Genomic DNA, 26,107 nt, shown 5'->3' with positions numbered 1-26,107 from the left:
CGGCTGCCTCTCCTCACTCGGACACAGCGTCTGCACAAGCTTGGGCACATTACCTGATATCTCAAATGCATTCCTGTGGTTCTCACTGTCCTCAAGTTTTGTGATTGTCATTCCTGTCGTTGGTAGCTTTCCCTAAAAGAGATCCCCCAAACAATTAATGCTTTTCTAATAAAGAAGGTGACATGAAACATTAAATGACTTTACACATGGCAGCAGAACCATGTGTACGAAAGGGCTACCACCTTAAATAATGATCAAACAGTGAAGAACCCAAACCGGCAAAATGGTGGAGTATGACACAAAGCAGGACTTTCATCCAGTGGGCAGTCAGTGGGCAGAAGCCAGAAGCCAGGCCTGCTTCCAGGGCCACACTGCAGCAGAGCGCACGTGGCCTCACGAGAAAGAGGAGTTCCGAGTGTGAGGCCCAGCTGACAAGACAGAGACAAGAACACACACTGACGGACTGTGCGCTCTCCTCTGTCGAACGGAAACCACAGGAGCTCACACAGGGCCACAGGGTGCCCAAGCGGCAGTCAAGCTGTCTGTGAAAACGGGACTGGAGCTCCCCACAAAGCAGGAAATGTCAGCTGCAAACCGGAAGGGAACAAAGCTCAGCACCCAACAGCTTTCTTCAAACCACACCAACTGTGACACCTGGTGGCCAAAGACCACATCTTTACAGTCTGTGGGTTCGGGCCCAGGAAACAACGGTTAGCCAAAGGCAGGACTTTACCAGCAGGCAGGATAGTACTTGTGCTAATAGGTTTTGTCAACTAGCTACAAGCTAGGGACGCCTGGGAAGCGGAAACCCCAGGAGGAACTGCCAGCCTCCCAGTAGTCCATAGGCAAGCCTGTGAGGCATCTTTCTTGACCGGTGACTGATGCAGCAGGCCCAGCCCACGATGGGAAGCACTACCCTTGGGCAGCAAGCCGCACTGCTCTGTAGTCCCCGCCTCTGCCCCCGCTTTCCTGCCTTGTGACGGACTGTGATCTGGAGAGGCAAGCCAAACACCCCTGACTCTCGGGTTTCTTTTGGTTACGGTGGAAACAGCAGTCCAAAGCAAGCCAGGACGCCTGCTGACCTGGGCTCAGGGAACATGGAGCAGTGTCAGAACCTGGCAGGAAGCCCTGCTATGTGGCAGCGGAGGCTGGAGAGGCTGCCAATGTCCAGCACTGCACAGGACAGTTCCCCACCTTGTGCCCTACTCCAGGTTAAAACACAAAACACCCACTCCAAACAGCCAAGGGCGAAGCTGGGAGCCCAGCAGATGGCTGTACTCCACGGCCGAGGCTGGGCTGTCTGCATGCCTTCCCTGGTGCAGCTTAAATCTCCAGCTTATGGAACCTAGGTCCACTGCCAGTGCTGGCATCCCCAAAGACCAGCAGGTAGTCTGCTGTTTTCTTTTAAGACAGCTCCTGCTATGTAGTCCATACCAGCCTCGAAACTCCCTTTTCTCCCTTGGCCTCCAGGTCCTGGGGTTGCATGCATGCCCATGGGCCAGCAGTCAGTGCTCCACCTGCAGAGATGAGCACTGGAGGTGACGACCGTCACCAGGGCTGATTAGCACCAACTCAGGAACTGTCTGGAGTGCAAAGACAGCATCCTGCTGCTGAGGTACCATCTCCAAGGCATGCCACAGCAACAGATGATCCCGGTACAAGTACCAGCCGAGGCTGAGGCTCTGGGGCATGAACGGGAACCAGGAAGAGGCACCTCTCAAGGGGACTTGCCACTCTGGCACCTCAGCCACCAGCCTCTCCTCAGGGGGCCTTCCATTCTGAGTCTTCTCACACCTACCTGCTCTGTCATCTACAAAGGCTCCTTGGGAACAGCAGTGATGACAACCCTCCGGGGCAGACCAAGCCACTCCTTGCCCCCAGGACTCTACACTCCTTGCACTTGAAGGGGAAGCAGTGACTGACATTAGAGCCGATGCGGAGGCTGGACTCCAGGAGCACCTCCTGGACCTACCTAGCAGCCCAGGGCCCACCACTAGTTCCTATGGCAACAAAAAGAGCCCCGCAAGCTTTCTCCTACAATCAGATGTAAAATTTTCTCCGGGAAATGACTAAAAACTAAGACATTAAATGATGAGTCACAAAAGGTTAGATGACCGGGTGACACACCCGGTGTATTTGTCTGGGGTGTTCTATCCCTTACAACAGTCTTTCTGAGCCCCCAGCACCTAGCTGGACCTGGGCTGTGCACAACAGAACATGAAAGCCCAGAGAAGCAACGTGCTTTGCAGGGACAGCGCAGTCAGTGAGAGAGACCGGCATGGACTGCTCACAAATGTACACTTCTCTCCAGTCACACGGAAAGACGCAATGGAAGTGAACTCACAGGTAAAAGCACAGTCGTGACGTTATAGTGCCACATACTGTGCATTTACAGGCACGTCCAATATGAATCCATAAATTCAAAAGCATCCTGAAAACAATTCTGAAATCTACCACAAACAAGGAAGCATCAATGTAACTGTCTTTACCTGGTAGATGAAACCACTCATCCTGGGACTGGCAGACAGCATGAGCAGAAGGCTTGGGAAGAGCAGGAGGTATCGCTCATTCTTTTCCTACATCAGAAAGAACTATTCAGAAATGTGTCCGGAGCTTCAGTCCAGACCTGTGGACCATACACTGTATTTCCTAATTGAGATTTCTACCAAATTATACGAGCAGTGTTAAATGCTGACAAAGTATAACCAAGTCTGCATCGCCCTTCGCACAGCCAGAGAACTACAGTCAGTACGGAATAAGCACACACCGTTACATCTTCAAAGTCGGAAGTGCTACGTGACTCAAGAACCCTGAGCTTGCAAGCTCCTGTGAGATGACTTTGTCTTCTTTTTCTTTTTTTAAGGTTTGTTTAGTCAGGTGTGGCGGCGCACGCCTTTAATCCCAGCACTCCTGAGGCAGAGGCAGGCGGATCTCTGTGTTTCAAGTCAGTCAGTTCTATATACTGAGGTCTAGGACAGTCAGAGCTATGTAACTGAGAGATCTTGTCTAAAAAAAAATTAAAGGTTTACTTATTTGTATTGTTTATGTGTATGAATGTCTTTCTGCATTGCATGTACGTCTGTGTACCACATGGGTACAGCACCCAAGGAGGCCACAAGAAGGTGTTGGATCCCCTGGAACTAGAGTTACAGATAGTTGTGAGCTGCCATGTGTGTGCTGGGAATCAAACCCAGGTCCTTGGGAAGAACATCGAAGTGTTCTTAACCACTGAGCCATCTCGCCAGCCCTGTGTGGAGTACCTTTGAATACTACTTGGTAACTTCCTGTTCATGTTACAAAGAAAAAAAAACTTAGAAAATTTTAATGAGGGATGGGGACAGGTGGATTCTTCAGGCTACACGAGAAACAGGACAAAATGTTAAGTAACCGTTGCTCTCATCCATTTGACTTCTGGTTGACATGGAAAACTTAAAATACTCCTATGCATTAAATATCATTTGCTTCAAGGTAACAAAGGTCATAGAGAACACACGTATCTAAGAGACAAGTCCCGAGAATCTGAAGGTCAAAGAGATGGGCGTGAGTCCTCCAGCATTTCAGCCACTGCCTTTCAACATGGTAAGTACATAAACAGCTTTCCCAAGCATGCTCTTCACACCCAGCCAAAGGGCGGCAGGAATGGGGGGTATCTGTACCCTAAAGAAGTTGCTGAAACGACCTGTTATGTTCTCTTGGAGGCACACAGGCTGGGGAGTACCAGCAGAAGACCTCTTCCCTTGAGGGCATGACGGCTCTGATTCTTTTTGGAGTAATAGCCACCACTGTTAGGGAGACTTAGCACTTTGGGAAATGTTGCATAGTTATCTAAAACAAACCCTAAAAATCACATAGTTAAGGGGCTGGGGATGGCTCTGTAGTTTAAGAAGACCGGCTGCTCTTTCAGTGGACCCAGGTTCAATTCCCAGCACCCACAAGGCAGCTCACAACTGTCTGTAACTCCAGTTCCAGGGGATTAGACACCCTCTTCTGGCCTACACTGCACAGCCTGGTACAAAAACATGCATGTGGGCAAAACACCCACACACATAAAATCATCTGATTAAGGAACAAATTTTTGAAGGATCTGAGTGTTTCAGGTCAGTGTGGTAAAAGAAGAAAGCGACAATTCCTTACAGTATCTACACTGGAATGTGGTGGTGACACTCAGGGCAAGTTCTGCTTCTTCTGTCCAAATGGCTGTGTTTGTGGACGGTGAAGCTCAGTTTGCCCCACCATCAAATGGACTACCTCCCCCAATGATCACCCGTCCACACCAACTGCCACTGGGGAGGTGTCACCTAAGAAGCCAGCATCAAAGCTAGGACTCCCATAAGCAGACACCAGAATACACACAAGCCAGTGCCATAAAACACTAGGCTCCCGAAAGTGTGCTCTACCGAGAAGGCTGAGCCAGGCCACGCAAGTGTCCCTAGAGGACTCCTGTACATGATGAGACACAGGCTGGTCTCTTCCCTCTCAGCTCACAGGGCTCTGGACCAAGCTGATCCCAGTGGAGATATGAACGGGCAACAAGCCCATCTGCCGTGAGCTTTCCACACACATCGAAGTTCTCCATGTTTTCAGGGATAAAAAGTGGGCCACAAGTGTGAGGCTCAGTACCGTCAGCAGCACCTGCCATTATTCTAGACCCGAAATACAGAACCTTAGGAGTGGGACAGGCATGGTGGTGGACGTGGGCCCCATACCTCGCTTCCCGCGCACTGAATCGTGACTTGGGACATGTACGTAACACTGCCCAGCGTCTTGATGTCATCCCCCTCCCAGCTCCGGATGGGCTCCGTCAGAATCTGCAGCTCTAGCTCTTTCCTTTTTCGTACTTCTTGACACTGGGCCTGTGGGACAAAGCACACAACCGTTTACAGACAGAAGCTTCCAGAATCTTGTTCCCATCACACTGCTTTTGCTTTTACAATGACTGTTCTGTACCAGCCGAACGATGGTTGGCGTGACTGTAAGGAGTGGTGGAATCAAGCCAAGGAAACAAAACGCACACGTGCTCTGGCCTTAGACTTTACAGGCAGTTCTGTCGGTTTCAGGAAGCATGTACAGTGGACCAGAAGAACATTTCCTTCTGGCTTCATCAGCGTCTGCCAGCAGACAAGCCCAAGAGGAGGAAGTAACATGTGCTATACACGGGAACATGTCGCTAAGTCACAGCTGGACAATATGACAAGTGAGGACCTGTGTCCCGGATGTCACTGAAGAGCCCTGGATTTGGAGGCGAGGAGTTCAATGACTTCAGCATGTCCAGCAAACACTGTGCTGTGTCCTCTGTGAACTTCAACCATGCCAGTTCTGCCTGTGGTGTCACCGTGCACTCAGGAGGGGGACTTCACTGGCCATGGACTGATGCTGTGTGCGTCCTCTACCTCATCCCAATCAACACTGCATCCAACTCACAGGTCACTTGTTTCCTGTGTCTCTTCCAGTGGGTGTTAATTCAATATGCACTTGTCCTGATACTGTCTGAGGGAAAGTATAATAACTGTAATAACTTACTGAAAGGTTTTTGAAGGCAGTCATGGACTTCTGAATGTCTTGTCTATCAGGATGATAATCCTGTGGGGGGAAAAAAGACATGATTAGCTTTCACACTGAAAGCATCCTGGAGACTAGCCTAAAACCTTTTGATACTGTTCAGCCCTTAGTCCCTCAGTGTTTGAGGGCTGCTTATCTCTTAAGGGATCATGGCGCCAACAAACTTGAGGAAAATTAATTTGGAACAAAACTGTCACGAGGGGTCAGTAAGCAATGCTGTTCTATAAATAAAGCCTCATGAAAGCATGGCTACACGCCTGCTTACAGCCATCTCTGACTAGCCTGCCCTCTAAGGGCAGAGCTGAGCCCAACAGTTATGAAGAAGGTCCACAGACACACCCAAGCCTAGGAATAAATAAGCAGGAGCAGGGTCCCTGTCAGCTCTTCAAGCTGCTATCCCAGACTATAATAAACGTTCCCGTTATCACCTTGCACTCAGGCTCCTACTGCTTGTAGCTAAATGCTGACAGGATGCCCGACACTACTTGACAACCATGCTTTGCAGCTTTGCAGCACCTGGTGGGCAGATGGGGGCATGAGAGTAAGAAGACGCTACTTTCTTCTAGGGCTGGAGGAGGAGGAGACCCCTGAGAAGCACTACGTTACAGACTCTGGACAACTCTGGGGTAGTCTGACAGGACGTCTGACAAGGCTCAGGGCCTCAAGCCAGGGAGCAGAGGCACCTCCATGTGTCTCTCCAGCTCCTTCAGCAGCGTCGGGTACTTGTCCAGGCGCATGAAGGGCTTGCTGAGGCCAGTGGTCAGCACCAGGATCCCAGGACTGCTGGCACCTTTCGATTCCATGAACTCACCCAGGTCCTCGCTGAGCAGCAGGGGCAAGGAGGGAGAGAGAAGAGGCTCCAGTTAGCGACACGGGCCAGAGCTCTGTGCCAGAGCTAGTTTCTTCTAAGACAAAACGGCCGACGGTGGTGGCCGCAGCTTTACACTCACAGATGTGCTGGTTACCATGCGATGTGGTAAGTGCCCGAAACCACTCTCTCCTCAAGTGCACAGATCTTACCCAGTCCCGTTGACAAAGGGGCCCTAGACATGCTGGCTGCATGGGACCCTTTACAAGCTCTCAGAGGTCTCCAGAGTAAACTGGTAAGAGCTTCCACCGCTGCCTCTGCACCTCAGACTTACAAGAAGGGCCACACCCTAACCGAGGTGTGCACCCAGTCCTGGGGAAGGACCACCTTCTCTAGAAGCAGCAGAGACACAGGCCAGGTACAGGCTCTGGCACGAGGGAGATGTCACAGCATCGCCCCCTCTCATCCCCACAGAATACGCAGAAAGCAGGTAGAGGCAAACGGCATTCCCACAATTCCGAGAGCATTAAAAACGAGTCTTAAACACTCTGCTCCCTTCCACAGCCATTTCACCACTCAGCATGCTTCCTGCGACAAGTTTCAAACATCAGCACTGCCCAGGGTCTTCGGTTTCTGCTGAGGACAGCTTTCTCACGACTCACCTGGTGGGTCTGTTCTAGGCTCAAAGTCCTGCCAAGCATACTGCCTCCATCCTCACTCGCTCTCCCTAACGCACGATGGTGAGCAGCTTTCCCTGAAACAAGCAGCTGATGAAGCACAGCCTCATCAAGCTGCCTTTCTAATTCAAAGCCTCCTGCTTTCAAGGGAACCGCAGCCTTTTCCACCAGGGAGACAGCCCAGTCATTAAGGTAGTCAGTCCAGGGTTTAGTGAGACGTCATCACAGTCACAGTAGGAATCACAGCACCACTGCCCAGAATTGCTAAGAACAAAGTCAATTTAAACAAGCCACGGTAACTGCATGAGATCTGCCTTCGGCAGTCTGCTGCTACTGCTGCCAGGAAAGAAAGGAAACAGAACCTCCTAGGCAGTTTCATTCATCCTGGAGCTTCGCGTTAGCATCGTAATTAAAGGAAACGATTCATTACAGCTCTTCTGACAGAACCATGTAACAAACTGGTGGAAAATGTGTTCTTACAGAACAACTTCTAAAACCCCTTCAGGACATGTGGCCCCAGGACCATGTGTCTACTATCAGCACAACAAAGGAGAGGTACCCACGGGTGGAAACCCACAGAGCTGATGATGGCATTCACCTCAGGAGATAGATCCACACACAGGGCTGGGGCTAGGCTGCAACGCTTGCTGAGGCCCAAGTCCCACACCTAAGAATGCAGAACAAACCTAACCCAGGGTATGCGTGTTCTGGGCAAGCCTTCCCACCAGTGAACTACGCCCCGGCTTACAAAAGCAAAGCTTTCAGACGAGTAACGACCTTACTTAGACACTCAAAGACTAGGCTCAGGCATCAAAAACCAGAATCTACAGGCCACAGTGTGGCAGCTGGAGGGCCACCAGAGCCACGAGAAAGCAAACGCTAGCCCAGCACTCAGCAGACAGCCAGCCCTGCTGCAGGAAGCGGTCAGACAGCAGAGATCCGACAGCAGAGATCCGACAGCAGAGATCCGACAGCAGAGATCCGACAGCAGAGATCCGACAGCAGAGATCCGACAGCAGAGATCCGACAGCAGAGATCCGACAGCAGAGATCCGACAGCAGAGATCCGACAGCAGAGATCCGACAGCAGGGATCCGACAGCAGAGCGCACGGCTCAAAGCACCGACTTACGCCTCAGGAGCGTGCTGGGGTCTGTGGCAGCCTGAGGGGGAGCCCTCACAGCTCAGGAACCTCAGAAGAGCACACAGACACCACATCCTGCTCTGCCCCCGGCTCAGGACTCTGCTCCAGCCGTTCAGAGCAGACCCCAGGTTCCCACTCCACTCAGCATGCCACGTTGGACAGGCAGCGGGACGTCCCCGGGCAACCCCCGGCTGTGTCCTCCCCTGTTATTTTGAGATGCCATGCTCGCCTTACAGACAGGACTCTCACCGGGGTAATAGCAGAGTGAGGTGAGCAGACTGCCCCCCTCCTCCTCCTCACTCTGCTGCTTTGACCACCTCCCTCCCACAAGAAGTCAGTCAGACTCTGCCCAGGGCTGTCCGCCGCCATTTCTGTTCTCACACTCCACCCTGACTCTCCAGAACGTGTCAGGAGGTGGGACAATAACATCTCACTTGCTCCCTACCTCCTGTTTCACTACATCAAGAATTCCTACAGAGTATTTAGAGACACAAACTTAAAACCTGGGCTTCGCTTTTGTGAAATTTCGTAACTTCTAAGCTCAAGGAGTCAATGTAACGTGTGACTGAACATAAGCTTTATGCTAAAGAGAACAAGAGGCTGACCCAGCCCCACCCCAGAGCAGAAGGATGAGAACACAGGGGCCAACGTGCAGGCTTCCACTTTCCCTCTGAGGGTGAAGCACTCCAGCCCTCCCTCCCTCGCACTCAGAACTGCGGTGTGAACAGACGGGAGCTACACTGTGTTCCTTGCACACCTGAGCACACCGAGGAGCAGAAAAGGCCCGGGCCGCTCACTTTTCTTACCCAGGTAAGACAACAAATCCGAGCCCTTACTGCATGTGCTCCGCCGTGAGTGGCGCGGGCACGGTCCTCTAACGCTCATCTCAACCCTAGGAGCGAGGGCTCCGCCACTCTGGCCTCTGCTGCATTTCTAGGGAGGCAGGTGAGGCCAGTTCACCCAAGGTATTTACTTGTTGTGCTTCCTAATTTTAAATCAAAATGTCCCATTAAGAAATAAAAAGCGCATGTAACTGGATGCTGATGAATACTTTTCCATTAGTATCTTTGAATATACAGAACTGCTATTTATAAAAGAAACCACCAATAATAATAAAGTTGCTGTGATAATAGAATAGAAATGCTGTGCCTCTTTTAGCATCAGAAGACGATCCTGAGCTCGCTAGACATTTGTTCCATCACCTGGCATGATACCAGCACTCACCATAACGAGACTACCCCAAAACCCCTCCAACACCCAGCAATCTCTCCTCCCAACTCCCGGCGACAGCTGGTACCACAGAAAGCAAGTGAGGTCGTGCACATCAATTTCCTATCGGACTGAACGGCTCAAGCGAGCGGTCTGCAGCTGAGTGGTTTGCCTACAAAGAGTCCTCACCTGAAACAGACGCTCCTCTCACAACTGCCCCAACCCAACCCAGTCCCCAGCTCTCCCACCGCCTGAGAAAGCTCATTTCTGAAGCCTCAACACGGCTTGCAGCAACTTCCTAAGCACTTACCAGCTCCCTCCAGGATCTCCATCAAAGAAAAGGTCTCAGACTAAAGGAGACTTCAGAAGGACCTTCTTGTTTTCCTGTTGGTTGCTTGGCTGGGGGGAGGGTGTCTACATGTGTCTACAGGTGTGCATATGTGCAGGCACACATGAACAAGGACGTTGGGCGTCCTGCTCTATTACTCTCCACCATAACCCTGCGACACTACATGTCTCATTTCACCTACAGCCAGTCTAGCAGCCAGCAAACTCTAGCAATCCTCCTGTCTCTGCCATCCACAGCAATGGGGTTCCACGAGTTACACATGTGGCCATGTTCAGCATTTGTAACATGGGTGCTGGAGCCCAAATCCAAGCCCTCATGAAAATGGTCCATAGATACATAGGGAGTAGCATTATTGGAGGTATATTCTTGTTGGGGTAGGAGTGGCCTTGTTGGAAGAAGTATGCACGTGGGCATGTGTGCGTGCGTGCGTGGGTGTTGGGCTCATTTAGTATGAACATTGTTGCATGTGGTATCTAGAGGTTCAGAGCTGCCCACCTCCCTTCTGGCCCAGACGTCTCAGTCAACAAACCTATGTTCTGTGAGGACGCTCACAGCAGATGGGTGGTTGGCACAGTAAGCGAGGTACAGGGTCCTCATCTGCGGCATCAGGCTCAGGAAACAACCGCCAACTCTCTGTTGGGCCTCAGGAGACCTGTGGTGTGATACAGAGAGCGACACCATCAGACAGGAAGAAACTGGCAAGCGGCAGATGCACCAGGCTCTTCTCCGCTGCCCAGTCCCCATACTCTCCTGCCCCTGCCCACTCCTACAGGCTGAGGGGCTAACCTCCCACAGTGTCCAGAAGGCCAGCTCTGACATGCCACATGACTGACCAACCTTGCCAAATCTATGTTCTCTGTGTGGTGAGAAAAATGTATGTCCTGAAGCCTCAAATACTGTACACAAAGTTAGAAGTTTCCAAACACGGCTGCCTAACTGGAAGTTTCTGACCCATGTAGTAATGCAGGCGGCACAAGAATAAGTCCTAAAGACACCGTCCACTGCAGGCCACAGGGCTAGAGAATAAGTCCTAAAGACACCGTCCACTGAAGGCCACAGGGCTAGAGAGAAGTCCTAAAGACACCGTCCACCGCAGGCCACAGGGCTAGAGAATAAGTCCTAAAGACACCGTCCACCGCAGGCCACAGGGCTAGAGAGAAGCCACTTCCTCCCACCTCTAGGCAACGGCAATAGGTCAAGAACAAAAGGAACAGCCAGCTGGAACCCACTGTGGAGATGGAGAGTGGGTGCTGCCAAGTGGTGAGACTTGGCATCCATCAGCAGGACACCAGTGGGCTACATTCAGGGGTCACGGGGGGGGTGCTTTGCCTGTCTCCCCAGAATGTAGGCCTAGGATAGGACATCAGCCACAAACAGCGAGCCTGAGAGGACACCCCTAGTAGTCCACAGCCCCCAGATTCTTAGCACACTGATAGGAAAGAGGACTTCCTGCTCCCTGGGGACTCTGACCCGAGGAAATAGGACCAAAGCTAATTAATACCAGAACTCCACAACAAAGCTAAATCAGTGAGTCGTGACCCACAGTCAGTGCTGCCAAAGCATTTTTTGTGTGCTGGTCTCAAGTGTAAGCAGCTGTGCTGGCCAGCTTCATGTCAACTTAACCCAAGCTAGAAACATGTGAGAGAAGAGAACCTCAACTGAGAAAATGCCTCTATAGAGCTGGTTTATAGGCAAGCCTGTGGATCATCTTCTTAACTAGCTGACTGATGGGGGTGGACCCAGCCCATTGTGGCGGATATCACCCCTGGGCTGGTGGTTCAGGTTCCATAAGAAGGCAGATTGAGCAAGCCGGTAAGCAGCACCCTCCATGGCCTCGGCATCAGCTCCTCCTCCAGGTTCCTGCCCTGTTTCAGTTCCTGCCCTGACTTCTTCGGCGGACCGTGATTCAGGATATGTAAGTCAATAAACTCTTTCTTCCCCAATATGCTTCTGGGCAACGTTCCATCACAGCAATGGAAACCCTAACTAAGACAGTAGAGAGGACAAAGACTTCCGCCCCCCCCCCAAAAAAAAAGAAACAAACGAGAAATAAAAGCTAACAAGACGGGCTGGAGAGATGGCTCAGAGGTTAAGAGCACTGACTGCTCCTGAGTTCAATTCCCAGCACCCACATGGTGGCTCACAACCATCTGTAATGAGATCTGGCGCCCTCTTCTGGCCTGCAGGGACACATGCTGTATACATAATAAATAAATCTTAAAAAAAAAAAAAAAAAAAAAAGCTAACAAGATGACAGGCCTGAAAGGAGGCAGAAGAACAAAAATGTCTGACCTGGGGTCTACTTGCTCTTGTGGAAAGAGACACAGCTACTGCATCTAAGAAGACAGACAACGGACCGCTCCCATCAATCAACGTTTGTAGACGGGGCTGGCTACATGCAGGCCATGGGCAGAGCACGCGTTCGACACACTTAAGGCTCTGACACCAATCCCATGCAGTGCAAATCAACCAAAAACAACACAAAGCAATGACAAGAAAAATGAAAAATCTAGTAAGAGAAGGAAGTTCTAAAACCCCTGAATAGAAAGCAGTTTAAATGACGGAGGAATACTGCCCGGCACCGGCTCAAAGTTCCAAAATGGAAGAGACAAGTGCAGGCAAATCAAAGAAATAGCCATAAAACTGGGCAGAATGCCGGAGCCAGACGCCAGTGTCCACACAGAAAGCTGCTCCCATGTTTCAGGGGTAAGCACTAACCCAGACAGACAGACAGCACAGCATCTCAAGTCAGATGCTAGCAAGAGCCAGTGGGAGCTGAAACCAGCTTCCCTGAGGGGCTGGGCCGTTCCGAGCTCTCGCAGCAACAGGCAGAGGCACATCTCCATCCGCTGCAGCCCAAGCCAGTGCTGATGCCCCGTCCAGAGAACACACGCCTTTAGAAACAGAACCACACACACAAAGAGTAAACAACAGGCTGCCAAAGGAGGCATGGGACCCTCGGAAGGAGGCTGGGGCTGCAGCAGTGACAGCGTCCTCTCTGCTCCGCTTTCCCTCATGAACCAAGCCCCGGCCCTCTAAGAGCAACCAGTGCTCTCAGCGGCTGGGCCGTTTCTCCAGCCCGGGTTTTATTTTTTGGTGTGGCTATCTTAACTATCTTTCCTGTGAACAGCAGGAGAGGGACAGTGTATTTGTGACCCCCCTTCTGCTCTCAGACCACCCGTGGCTCTATCTGCATGGTGGAGAGCAGCAGGCTCATTTTTAATCTTACTTCCATTAGACATTCATCAGTTACTTAGAGGAGGCTGGGCTGTACCACACAGGAGGATGTGCCTGAGAAGGTTTGGTTCCCAGCATCCACATGGAGGCTCACACGCCTCTGTAATTCCAGTTCTAGGGGATCCAATATCCTCTCCTTACCTCCACGGGCACCAGGGACATACCTAGTATACATACATACATGCAAGCAAAACACTAGTACACATAAATAAATCTAACTTTTTAATAAAACAAAAACCTAAAGCAATAACCTGAATATCATACTCAACTTATTACAACACTCAAGAAACTCATTAATTCATTCTCTGCTTTAACTGACTAAATGGCCAGACAAATGCCTGTCAACAATGGCCAACAGGAAAAGGACAAGGAGAAAAGAAAAGCAAGTGGATGCTCCCTGCTTCTACAGACACTTCCTGCAGCCAGCATCTGGGAGCGAGCAGAGGTGAACCGTGGTGACAGGCCTGCAGGCAGGGCCAGAGTGCATAGGCCAGCGTGCACTTCCTCGGCACAGGAAGCACACACCTTCCTTCACAGGCCAGCAGGCTCAACTGGCCCTCCACAGCCAGCTCTGTTTTGCTATGGCCTCCCCAGAGTGGCAAGGCCCCGCAGCCACAGCCACCTAGACTCGGAGAGGGCGGGCCAGGAGCTGCCGCTGCCTCACCCTCCCAAGGACACACAAAAGCAACTGAAGAAACAGGAGGCGGTGACCGAAAACTCCAGCTCCAGACCCTGCTGGGTCTCTTCCTGAGGCTGAGGAGGGTGGTGGAGGTGGCCCACATTCCCACCACAGGTACTGTGAAAGAAAAACTCCCTAGGCCATGCAGTAGGAATACAGTGAATCGTAAGGAAGGAATTCTGTCAACTGAAACAGTATGTGAATGGAAAGCTTACAGTCAAACACACTCAGCAAGTATTCAACACCAAAGGTGAGCTGGAGGCCGCCCCAGAGACCCGGGGTGGGGAAGTCATCTCAGAAATCAACCAAACCAACCAGTATTTCACCATACCAAGAGGGATATGTGTTGTGGAATATTACTTTAACTATGAAAAGGTGGGTTGCATTTGTTTATGCTGCATTTGTTGAACTATGTAAAGGTGGGTTGCATTTGTTTATGCTGCATTTGTTGAACTATGTAAAGGTGGGTTGCATTTGTTTATGCTGCATTTGTGAACTATGTAAAGGTGGGTTGCATTTGTTTATGCTGCATTTGTGAACTATGTAAAGGTGGGTTGCATTTGTTTATGCTGCATTTGTGAACTATGTAAAGGTGGGTTGCATTTGTTTATGCTGCACTTGTGAACTATGTAAAGGTGGGTTGCATTTGTTTATGCTGCACTTGTAAACTATGTAAAGGTGGGATGCATTTGTTTATGCTGCATTTGTGAACTATGTAAAGGTGGGTTGTATTCATTTATGCTGCATTTGTGAACTATGTAAAGGTGGGTTGCATTTGTTTATGCTGCATTTGTGAACTATGTAAAGATGTGATGCTGTCTCACCTTGCCTGCCTAAGGCACCCAACTGGTCTATTAAAAGCTAAGCAGCCAATAGCAAGGCAGGAGAGGGAGCGGTGGGGCTGGCGGCCAAGAGAATATATAGGAGGAGTCCAGGCTCAAGGGGGATGCCCAGGGCCACTTAGCCCCGCAGCAAACAGGCAGCCAGACACAGGAGAAACAGAAAAGGCAGGACATACAGAATGAAAGAAAGGTAAAAAGCCCCAAGGCAAAACATATATGAAGAGAAACAAGTTAAGTTATAAGAGCTAGTGGGACAAGATAAGGCCGAGCATTCCTAACAAATAAGTCTCCATGTCATGATTTGGGGGCTGGCAGTTCGAAGAAGCCTGCTAGAGATACAGGCTTTGCATTAGAGTCCACTGCTCCACCTTTGGTGTCCCAATTTTATCTTAAACCCCAACCCCCTCAATAGGGCATGAAAAGGAGTTAATGAATTAATACACCCCAATACTTAGAATAGTGCCTGGCACAGGCTGGAACTCAGTAAACAAAAGGCAAGTATGAAGAGTGACCCCTGTGGCTATCTAACGGCATGCTGCTGTGACCCCTGACAATCTACAGCCATCAGCTCCTCACAGGACAGAGTAACACAACTGGAAGACAACACTGGAAAGGGCCTCCCTACAACACCCCGCACAGACACAGCCCGGCGGCTGGCCACCCCACCTCCTGACGAGCCATGCTGCGCCCTCCTCCATCGTCAGCTGGAAGTCACCCTCCTCAAGTCTTCCCTATCTAAACGGTCTGTCATGAAAACCAACCAGTCTAATTCACAGCTTTTACTGTAAAACTGCCCCCCAAAAAAATAACCTAGCTTCTACCTTCAGAAATAGTAATTCTAAAATCATGTTAAGCTTGATGCTTTCGACAGCACTAAACCCATATAAACTCATAAGCTTTTGGCAGTTCACTTACTTGGTACATTCTTCTAAGGACTGTACGAGCACTTGCTGGAAGGAAGAGATTTCCTCTAGATTTCCCATTAAATAGGAAGTGTTTGCTGAACTCAACCTAAGGCCAAGAAAAACAAAGGCAGAAGTCTGTCAGTGGTCTAACCTGCATCCTGATTTCCTACCATGAAGCCTTACTGGGGGCTATAACATAATGAACACAATGCTGTGCCCAAGGCAAGCTGGCACTCTGACCTCCACCTCTCTCCTCTGCAAACACAAGCACAGATTGAGAAGACTAGCTGGCACCCAAGAGCACTCTCTAGCCAACTTACTTCTCGCTGGTCTGCAGTGGCCGCAGATAGGTCGAAAGCATAGACTGCAGCTCCTTAGAATATTCATGCTCTGTTTCTAGGATATTCTGTAGCACCTGCAATAAATAATAAACCACCATCATTCACACTGCAAGAGTTACTTGCCATAATTTATAAATTTTAGCAAGTTCATCACCATTGTTCAAGTCACATTTTGTTGCCTGCATATAATACTAATGCATTTACTTCTCTGTGGTTATTAAGTACTAATCTTATGTACTGAATTATTAAGGCCAGAGGTCTGACTTCATCGTACTGACAAGAGGTATGCCTAGGCTGAGTGAGAGCACATTCCATCCCTGGACAAGGAAGGCAAGGTCTACTCAAATGACGAAGGACAGACTGTGGACAGTCCCAAAGCATCGGTTGGCTGATGTGTTTCTAAAATGCTGTGACAGGATTCGGGCTGTGGAGATGACCGGGAGATAAGTGTGCTGTTGACAGACTGGCTCTGTATTCCAACTTGGGTATGCGGTCACAGGTCAACACACTTGTCGAAGCTCATGAACTCGACAAAACCTCTTCTTTCGTGTGTGCAGCTGAGCATCCCTAAGCAAGGCAGCCCAAATCCAAAGTGATCAGGAATCTGAGTTCTATTCGGAGACTCCAAGTTTTAGGCTTTGGACCATTTCAGAGTTTGTGTTTAAGAATGTTCAACCAGTAAAGTCTATGCAAATATTCCCAAACCCCAAACTCCAAAATTCTGGTTCCAAGCACTTAAACAATAGACACAACCTGTCTGTAAAACATATCTCAAATACATGGACTTTACTCTTTAAACCAATGGTTCTCAACCTGTAGGTTGTGACCCCACTGGGGTCAAACTACCCTTTCACAAGGGTTGCATATCAGAAATCCCCTATCAGATATTTATATTACGATTCATAACAGTAGCAAAATTACAGTTAGGAAGTAGCAACGAAAATAATTTTATGGTTCAGGGTCACCATAACATGAGGAACTATAAAGGGTCGCAGTATTAGGAAGGCTGAGAACCAATGCTTTAGACTGAATCTAAATAAACTTGTGGGAAATAGGGACTTTCGTTAGACAATGGGGTGTCTTGGATCACCCCCACACACAACATATATTGAAGATGAAAGGCCTATTAAAGTAAAGAATCTTTAAATAGACATTTCCTAAAGACAGAGTAATTATAAACTAAAGTAAAACAAAATCCAAATAGCTTAAGTTAGTATAACAAATTTAGCAAAATCTAGTGAACTCCTAAAACTTGCAGACGAACACAAAATACCGAACAGACAAACTTAAATGCTCCCCAGCGGCAGCCACCAACACTACAGCCACTTGGTCAAGCAAGACAGGTGTGGACTTCCCAAGACCGGGGCCAGAAGACCGACACCAACACACACCTGTCCCCTGTCCTTGCACCTAGCAGCTACTCAGGGTCATAATCCCTGCCAAGACAAGTCCTTTATCTAAGCCTCATGTGCAGACCTGTCACTCAGCCACTCGGGAGGCCAAGGCAGGATAATCACAAATTCAAGATCTGCTTGGCCTATGGGGCAAGTTCAAGGACAGCATGAACAACATGCACAAACTGTTTCCACATAAGGGGAGGAGAAAATGGCCCGAGAACATAGTCCCTGGCAGCTCAAGTCCCCGGGGTCAAGACCTAGGACCCCTACCCGCCCCCCCCCACACACACATAAAGTTTCCTCTGCAGAGCAGTTGGCTTCTTCCATGCTGGGCCCCTGGTAAACTGCAGAGCCAAACCCTAACAGTGGGCCCTTTTGTCCCCAGCCCCACAGGGCAGCTCCAGGTCCAAAGGGAGAAACCAGAGCTCCACAGGCCCGTGAGAGAGGGGAGTCCTTCCCAGCCCTTGTCCCCACCCTTCAGACAGCCAGGGCTGTTTGAAGTAGGTCACACAGTGTGGGCTTCCTGAGCACTTCCTGAATGCTATGTCCTACCTGCCTCACAAGCCCACACCCGCCTACTAACTCAGCACACAGACTGAAAGAGGAGGCCCAGACAGCAGCGCTTCAGGGTCACTGACCGTGATTTCTGATCCTCTAAACACAAGTTAAACACTTCAGCCTTCACATGCACCATCTGACTGCTCTTCAGTTCAGCGCTGGCTCTGTGAGCTCAAAGGAGCCCCAAGTGGATGGAGTGTCATGAGCAGCTTACACACTCAACCCCAAGAAGAAACACCAGAGGCTGTGTCTCCGCTGATGCCCAACTCTGGCTCCATCATGAATGGACTTATTCATGGGGACAGCTGGGAGACAGCCAGGAAGGGGAGGACCATGCAGGGAGTTCATTCCTTTGTGGGGAAATCTGGATGCTGCACCCACAGTGACAATGTCCTCCTAACACACTCAGCGAACCCAAGTGTCAAAGGCCTGGTGACAGAGCACACTGTGACTCCAGAGACTGCCCCAGAGACAGGCATTGAAACCAGACACTGTCCTAAAAAAGCAGCAGCAGAAGAGGGCAGTCACCACCACCCTTGGGTCCAAGGAGAAAAGGATGGTTCCGGGGTGGGTAAGAGGCGGAGCTCTAAGGTAACGCTGCAGCACAGCGAGAAGAGACAGCACCTCGGAAACCTGGCACGCTCCTACGGGGATGGGTGACGGAAAAGTGCGCTGAGCGTCCGTCATGGTGCAGAGACCCAGGACACACCAGCCTTCCTCAGCCACAGCCCTGAGGACAGACAGACACACGCCAAGGCTTCCCAAAAGAATGCCACAAAGCGCCCCACAGAAGCCACGTTCACTAAACTGCTCCACTCCAACTAGTGACTAGTACACATACTGCTTTCAGACCATTCTGCAATGCTCTCCAGAAAAGCAAGCAAGATCCACTGGTGTCTGCAGAAGCACATACCCAGCACACACTTACACCTGTTTACACTAGTACCACCAACCCTCCTGGCCTGAGTCTGCTTGTCATCAGCCTCACCTCTCCTCCTCTCTGTGCCTCAAGCACACGGTGGCTGCTGCAGGACCCCATGGATCTCACCCCAGCCGCCACAGCTCCATCACACCATGACTGGGAGCCCAGAAGATAGCAGTGTTCAGGGAGATGCAGACTTTGTGACCCACAGTGCTAAAGAAGGCCAAAGGGAAAAATCCAGGCGGCATGGCTGGCTCTGAGTCACGAGACATAGAACTGTCCAGTCATACAACAGTGCCACACAGGGGGGCGGGCACCCTCCGCAGCCACACAGATGTTCCTAAGACTTTCTGCCTTGAAACAAACCAACTCAAGAAGGACTAACTCCCATACTGTGCATCACACTCACTCTCAGCCTCTCTGACTTGATATGTCCTGTGTATTCCTTAAAAATAGCTAATCTACAGGGCTAGAGGTGGTACTCAGTGGCAGAGTGCCTGCCCAGCATGTGTGGGGGCCTGGGCTCCACCCTAAGCACTGCAAAGGTCAAACGTCTATAAAAGACTTACATATAAGAACCATAAAATAGTACATTTTTTTTTTTTTCAGATTCCTCCACAGCTCACCATAAATTAAGCCCAAATGTGTGCAGTACAATCCTAGCTTATGCATACAGGAAAAGTGACATGGCATAACTCCTCAAGTCTTCCACTCGGCCAATCACACCTACCAGATACCACCATGAAGTCTAGTCTTTTTGTTTATATGTGTGCATGAGACAGATGTGCATGTATGCATTGGTGTGCATGGGTGTACAGGTGTGCATAGGTGTCCATGTGTGCATAGGTGTGCATGTGTATACAGGTGTGCATGTGTGTACACGTGGACGCAAGAAGTCAGCACTCGGAAGCCTTCCTCAACTACTTCCCATTTTAGGATTTTAAGATGGGGAACCCGGAACTTGCTAATTCACTTAGTGAGCTCTAGGGATCAGATCTCCTGTCTCCACTTCATAGGCACTCGCCTGGCTTCTATGTGGATGCTGGGGATTCAAACCCAGTCCGCACGCTTCCACGCAGACACTTGGACTGAGACATGCCCCACTCTAGCCCAGTCTATCTACATTTCCAGAATGTGAGCTGCGAGGTTGGACTCCAACCATAACGCAGCGTCCATCAAGCAGCAGGAGTGCTCTGTGAGCACAACAGTGGTGGTGAAGAAGTGTCAATCTCCGACTGGTTCCACAGCTCTGCAGGTCACAAGGACACAGCAGGACCCACCCTGTTATCACTGACTCAACAGTGTGATGGCTAATCTCAACTGTCACCTTGACCGAATCTGGAACCACCTTGGAGATGAGCTTCTGGGCGTGTCTATGGGAATTATCTTGGTTGAGTTAAGAAGGGGGAGACCTGTCCACTGTGGGTGGTACCATTCCCTGAGCTACGATACTGGGCTGTGAGTGAGGACACATGACTAGCTGCTTCTATCTCCTGCCTTCTGACTTCCCACCACAGTGGACTGTGACCCGACCCTGAGCGCCAAAAGAAACCCTTCTTAAGTTGCTCTGTCAGGTCTTTTCCCACAGGAACAGAAAGAGAAACTAAGGCAGTGTCTTGGTTTACACTTGCCTGTAGTGACCTCTTGACTCCCAGAACCCACTCAACTGGCAGACAAGGTGCTTTAACATCTACCTCTTAAGACAGATAGTTTACTACAGAACACTCCTAACTCGATATATTCCTACTAGGTTTGAGAGAGACATTTCTTCTAAGCATTAAAGATTTACCAGATAAGGGGCTGGAGAGATGGCTCAGAGGTTAAGAGCACTGGCTGCTCTTCCAGGAGACCTGGGTTCAATTCCCAGCACCAACATGGCAGATCCTAATTATCTGTAGTTCTAGTTCCAGGGGATCCAACACCCTCACACAGACATACATGCAGGCAAAACACCAATGCACACAAAATAAAAATAAATTATCGAGGAATACTCCTTTACACGGTGTGAATATATGTTGTAGTGATTGGTTTAGTAAAGAAGCTGACTGGCCAATAGTGGAACAGGATAAGGTTAGGCAGGAGAACCAAATTGAGAATGCTGGGAGGAAGAAGGGTGGAGTCAGGAGTCTCGAGCAGGCACAGAGAGAAGCAAGATGGGCATGCTGTACTGCGAAAAGGTACGAAGCCACACGGCAAAGCACAGAAAATACAGGTTAACTGAAAATGTAAGAGTTAGCTAGTAACAAGCCTGAGCTATTGGCCGAGCATTTACAATTAATATTAAGATTCTGAGTGGTTATTCGAGAATAGCTGCCAGCACAGGAAAACTCTGCCTACAAATTATTTTTAAAAAGGAAAATAACACTTAAAAAAACTTACCAGACAAAAATGGGCAAACAATTCATGTCCAAACAGCAGTCTGTAGTCACACACCCAGACCCCTCTGCACTGTGCAGACTCACTAGGTATGTAGACCCAGGCACACCTGTAACCCAGCCATCCGCTTCCTCCTTTTATAAAAAGGAATCTTCCTGAGTTATGACAATTCTGACTTAGGAAGCAAGAAATGCTACCTACCCGCCTAACACTGTCCCCAGCCTACCAGGACTGCCATGCAGAGCCTCTCTCTGAGGGACCTTTTAGGTCAGGAGGTCTTCAGAATCCCCCGGGGTTAGGTAACTCACCACTCACTCACCAGGCACTCAGTTCCTCACTGTCCTGAGCCCCAGCTGTCACCTCACACTACAGCCTGTGTCATCTTGGCCCACATAAAACAAGCAGTTCCATAAGAACAAAAGGGAGGAAATCTGCTGAGGAGCTGGCAGGTACCCCACTTCCATAGAAACCGTGGATAGGACACGGGAGGTGGGTCCCTCCCAGGAGAGCCAGGGACGCATACCGGAGGTCTCCCCAAGCTCACCTGTCAGACTCCCAAGGTCACAGGATGAGAATGCCCTTCATTGGCTTATGTTTGAATGCTTAGTCCCCAGTGGGTAGAACTGTTTGGGAAGGATTAAGGGGGGTGGCCTTGTTGGAGGAGGTGTCACTAGGGGTTGGGTTCTGAGGTTTCAAAAGCCTAGGCCATCCTCAGTCTGTCTCTCTCCTCTCTCACCCCCCACCCCCCTGCTCTGGGATCAGATATAAGCTCTGAGCTTTTGCTCTAGTACCACACCTGCCTGGCTGCCTGCCACCATGCTCCCTACCAGGAAAACCAGACTCTAGCCCTCTGCAACTGTGAGCCCCAGTAAATGTTTTCTTTTATAAATCATTTTGGTCTTAGTGTCTCTTCACAGAAATAGAAAACTGTCTAAGACATGGGATATAAAAGAAATCTTGATCAAAGTAAAAGACCAAAGATTGGGCCCACAGTGCCTGCCACTCTCTCTTCTTTGGGCCAACACCCAAGAGGCTGCAGGGAGCAGAGGACAAGCCCAGTGCCACACAGGAGCCCAGGAGAAAGCACAGGGGTGTCTAGCAGCTTCCCAAGATGCATGTCGGCTGCGGACACTTGTAGACTGTCCCATCTGTGTACTGCTGTGGACACTTGTAGACTGTAACCTGTGACCGTCACCTGTCACAGTCTGTGTACTGCTGTGGACACTTGTAGACTGTAACCTGTGACCGTCACCTGTCACTCACAGTCTGTGTACTGCTGTGGACACTTGTAGACTGTAACCTGTGACCGTCACCTGTCACTCACAGTCTGTGTACTGCTGTGGACACTTGTAGACTGTAACCTGTGACTGTCATCTGTCACAGTCTGTGTACTGCTGTGGACACTTGTAGACTGTAACCTGTGACTGTCACCTGTCACTCAGTCTGTGTACTGCTGTGGACACTTGTAGACTGTAACCTGTGACCGTCACCTGTCACAGTCTGTGTACTGCTGTGGACACTTGTAGACTGTAACCTGTGACCGTCACCTGTCACTCAGTCTGTGTACTTTGCTTGTGATGTACACTTGTCAGACTGTAACCTGTGACCTGTACCTGTCACTCAGTCTGTGTACTGCTGTGGACACTTGTAGACTGTAACCTGTGACCGTCACCTGTCACTCAGTCTGTGTACTGCTGTGGACACTTGTAGACTGTAACCTGTGACTGTCACCTGTCACTCAGTCTGTGTACTGCTGTGGACACTTGTAGACTGTAACCTGTGACTGTCACCTGTCACTCAGTCTGTGTACTGCTGTGGACACTTGTAGACTGTAACCTGTGACCGTCACCTGTCACTCAGTCTGTGTACTGTGCGGACACTTGTAGACTGTAACCTGTGACCGTCACCTGTCACTCACAGTCTGTGTACTGCTGCGGACACTTGTAGACTGTAACCTGTGACCGTCACCTGTCACTCAGTCTGTGTACTGTGTGGACACTTGTAGACTGTAACCTGTGACTGTCATCTGTCACTCAGTCTGTGTACTGCTGTGGACACTTGTAGACTGTAACCTGTACGTCACTGTCACACAGTCTGTGTACTGCTGTGGACACTTGTAGACTGTAACCTGTGACCGTCACCTGTCACTCAGTCTGTGTACTGTGTGGACACTTGTAGACTGTAACCTGTGACCGTCACCTGTCACTCAGTCTGTGTACTGTGCGGACACTTGTAGACTGTAACCTGTGACCGTCACCTGTCACTCACAGTCTGTGTACTGTGTGGACACTTGTAGACTGTAACCTGTGACTGTCATCTGTCACTCACAGTCTGTGTACTGCTGTGGACACTTGTAGACTGTAACCTGTGACCGTCACCTGTCACTCACAGTCTGTGTACTGTGTGGACACTTGTAGACTGTAACCTGTGACCGTCACCTGTCACTCAGTCTGTGTACTGTGCGGACACTTGTAGACTGTAACCTGTGACCGTCACCTGTCACTCAGTCTGTGTACTGCTGCGGACACTTGTAGACTGTAACCTGTGACTCGTCACCTGTCACTCACAGTCTGTGTACTGCTGCGGACACTTGTAGACTGTAACCTGTGACCGTCACCTGTCACTCACAGTCTGTGTACTGCTGCGGACACTTGTAGACTGTAACCTGTGACCGTCACCTGTCACTCACAGTCTGTGTACTGTGCGGACACTTGTAGACTGTAACCTGTGACCGTCACCTGTCACTCAGTCTGTGTACTGCTGTGGACACTTGTAGACTGTAACCTGTGACCGTCACCTGTCACTCAGTCTGTGTACTGCTGCAGAAACTTGTAGACTGTAACCTGTGACCGTCACCTGTCACTCAGTCTGTGTACTGTGCGGACACTTGTAGACTGTAACCTGTGACCGTCACCTGTCACTCAGTCTGTGTACTGCTGCGGACACTTGTAGACTGTAACCTGTGACCGTCACCTGTCACAGTCTGTGTACTGTGCGGACACTTGTAGACTGTAACCTGTGACTGTCACCTGTCACTCACTGTCTGTGTACACATGTCAAGGAAAAAGCCGCCCTGCGTTCCTGTGATACAAGGCATGAGCAGAGCGACTTTCTTTAACAACACAATGTGCTGAGAAGAAGGGGAAGCCTGTTAAGTGAGCAGCCCTCCAGGGATGAATGAAGACATACACAAGACTGTGAGAGCCTCGGAGTAGGGCATCCAAGTCCTTACTGGACCCTGGTGGGAAAGACGTCTGCCACCATGCTATGGGTGGAAGCAGCAGCTTCACCGTCAGGATCCATCAAGTTCAGTCAGTCATTCCTGTCACAGGTATGTCTCTTATACCTACATGATCAGGTCACTGGACTAACATCTCATGGGCATCCTCAAAGGCAACCAGGAGACCTGCCTGCAAACAGAATGGCATGGTGGCCTCAGCCATGCATTTTGTTTCCAAAATTTCTAAATGTGCTTCCGAGTGCCCTTGAAACCTCTATGGCACTTTACCGGACACCCAAAGGCTAATGGCAAATTCTCTTCACAGTACAAGGCCAATGCTAGCAATACCGACCTCATACTGCAGGTCAAGCCACTGCTCAGGCGGCCAGCAGCTCATCTCAAAACCACTCCATGGCGAAGCAGCAAGGACAGTTAGAGCTGGGCCATGTACCCCTTCCCTGCGCCACACCATCAGAATCTCAGCCAGGCTGCCGACATCCGGGGACCCAGTGGAGAGCCAGATGCACACCGAGGAGGCCAACTTCAGGTGCAGGCCACAAAGTGCCTCCTCCACGGGGACCCTCCGACAGCACTATCACACATCAGAGTCCACCATGCAGCTGAAGCCGGGCAGAGAGAGCAGGGGAGTCCAGGGCGCCACCCTGGAATACCTGTCTTTACTGTTTGGAGTCTAGGCCAGTGGTTCTCAACATGTGGGTCACTACACCTTTACTAGTTGAACAGCCCTTCACAGGGGTCACCTAACACCATTGGAAAACAGATACTTACATTACGATTCTAATAGGAGCAAAGTGACAGTTATGAAGTAGCAATAAAAATAATTTTATGGTTGGGGTCACCACAACAACATGAGGAGCTGTATTAAAGGGTCACAGCATTAGGAAGTCCGAGAACCACTGACCTAGGCCCTGCCTCTAACTCTCCAGAAAGAGCGAGCAACAGGCAAAATAAACCAGAACCTACAAAGCTAGAGGACCTCTAGTCCACTCCAACCAGTCCTATGGCCCCCAGTCCCACCACACAGTGACAAGGAGTGGGCCGTCCCCACGCACCAGAGGCTCCTCTAGGACGCCAGGGGTGCATCCACGACGGCTGCCTTCAGAGTCGGCAGACCCGAGGGGCTGCACAGTTACTCACCACGTTATAATAGCTCTTGTTGATGGCAGTCGTATCGAACCCTTTCGGGGGGCTCTTCAAGGTTCCTGATTTGGGTGACACGGGCTTCTCTGCAATAAAAGAACAGAAGGAAGCTTTATTGCTCACAGCCCTCTCACAGCAGGCCTCCACATCAAAGCCTGCCCTGCACTAGCCGAGAAGGTCTCGGGGATGAGCTGTGGTCGAGGGTCTGCCTATTGTTGGCTGTGGGGTGACTAGGTACCTGTCGTCTAACATGGGCTTTAATGTTTCTCAGGCTCGTGGGAATAAACGGAGAGAGACACGTTTCCATATTTTCACCCCAGACACTCTGATGAGCGTTTCCTGGGGAGTTCAGGTCACACATCCTCCATATCCCTTGCCTCCCCATAATAATCCTGCTATATGAATTCTGGTCCCTGAGTAGGGACTGAGGTGACCCCTGTCCAGTCTCTATGGCTCTGCCCTTCTCTGTCGGCACTTCCTCCAACCACCATGGCACAGCACCGGGCTCTCTCCCCGGCTACAGGTCCCCAAACCCACTGCCTATCTGGCACCCCTGGTATCTTCTCAACTGCCACAGGAGTCCAAAACACCAGGGGTTGCTTGCCTAAATCTCCATGCAATGCCTCTCTGTCTAATTTTCCCAATAGTTAAAGAACAAGAGGTGTTCCTTCTCGTTGAAAGAACTCTGCCTGCAGGATGGAAAACAGCCCCACAGAAAACAAGCC

The 26,107-nt window shown here is 50.2% G+C and overlaps 1 protein-coding gene across 7 annotated transcripts in view; it reads right to left on the bottom strand.

Annotated features, from left to right (window-relative positions):
* Arhgef7 (Rho guanine nucleotide exchange factor 7) overlaps window positions 1-26,107 on the bottom strand; it is a 114,118-nt gene that overhangs the window by 20,703 nt on the left and 67,308 nt on the right. For all 7 annotated transcript variants that reach the window (XM_028881303.2, XM_028881301.2, XM_028881304.2 and 4 more), the window contains 9 exons: window positions 25,380-25,468; window positions 15,728-15,822; window positions 15,418-15,513; window positions 10,274-10,396; window positions 6,243-6,381; window positions 5,521-5,580; window positions 4,707-4,853; window positions 2,490-2,576; window positions 54-132 (listed from right to left, as the gene is read on the bottom strand). In XM_028881303.2, coding sequence (XP_028737136.1) covers window positions 54-132; window positions 2,490-2,576; window positions 4,707-4,853; window positions 5,521-5,580; window positions 6,243-6,381; window positions 10,274-10,396; window positions 15,418-15,513; window positions 15,728-15,822; window positions 25,380-25,468 — 915 coding nt within the window. The remainder of the gene's footprint in view (window positions 1-53; window positions 133-2,489; window positions 2,577-4,706; window positions 4,854-5,520; window positions 5,581-6,242; window positions 6,382-10,273; window positions 10,397-15,417; window positions 15,514-15,727; window positions 15,823-25,379; window positions 25,469-26,107) is intronic.

This window comes from Peromyscus leucopus, chromosome 17 (assembly GCF_004664715.2).
Source record: "Peromyscus leucopus breed LL Stock chromosome 17, UCI_PerLeu_2.1, whole genome shotgun sequence".
Classification (NCBI taxonomy): domain Eukaryota; kingdom Metazoa; phylum Chordata; class Mammalia; order Rodentia; family Cricetidae; genus Peromyscus; species Peromyscus leucopus.
The sequence above is the reverse complement of the archived record's forward strand: the minus strand, read 5'-3'. Positions and strand labels throughout refer to the sequence as shown.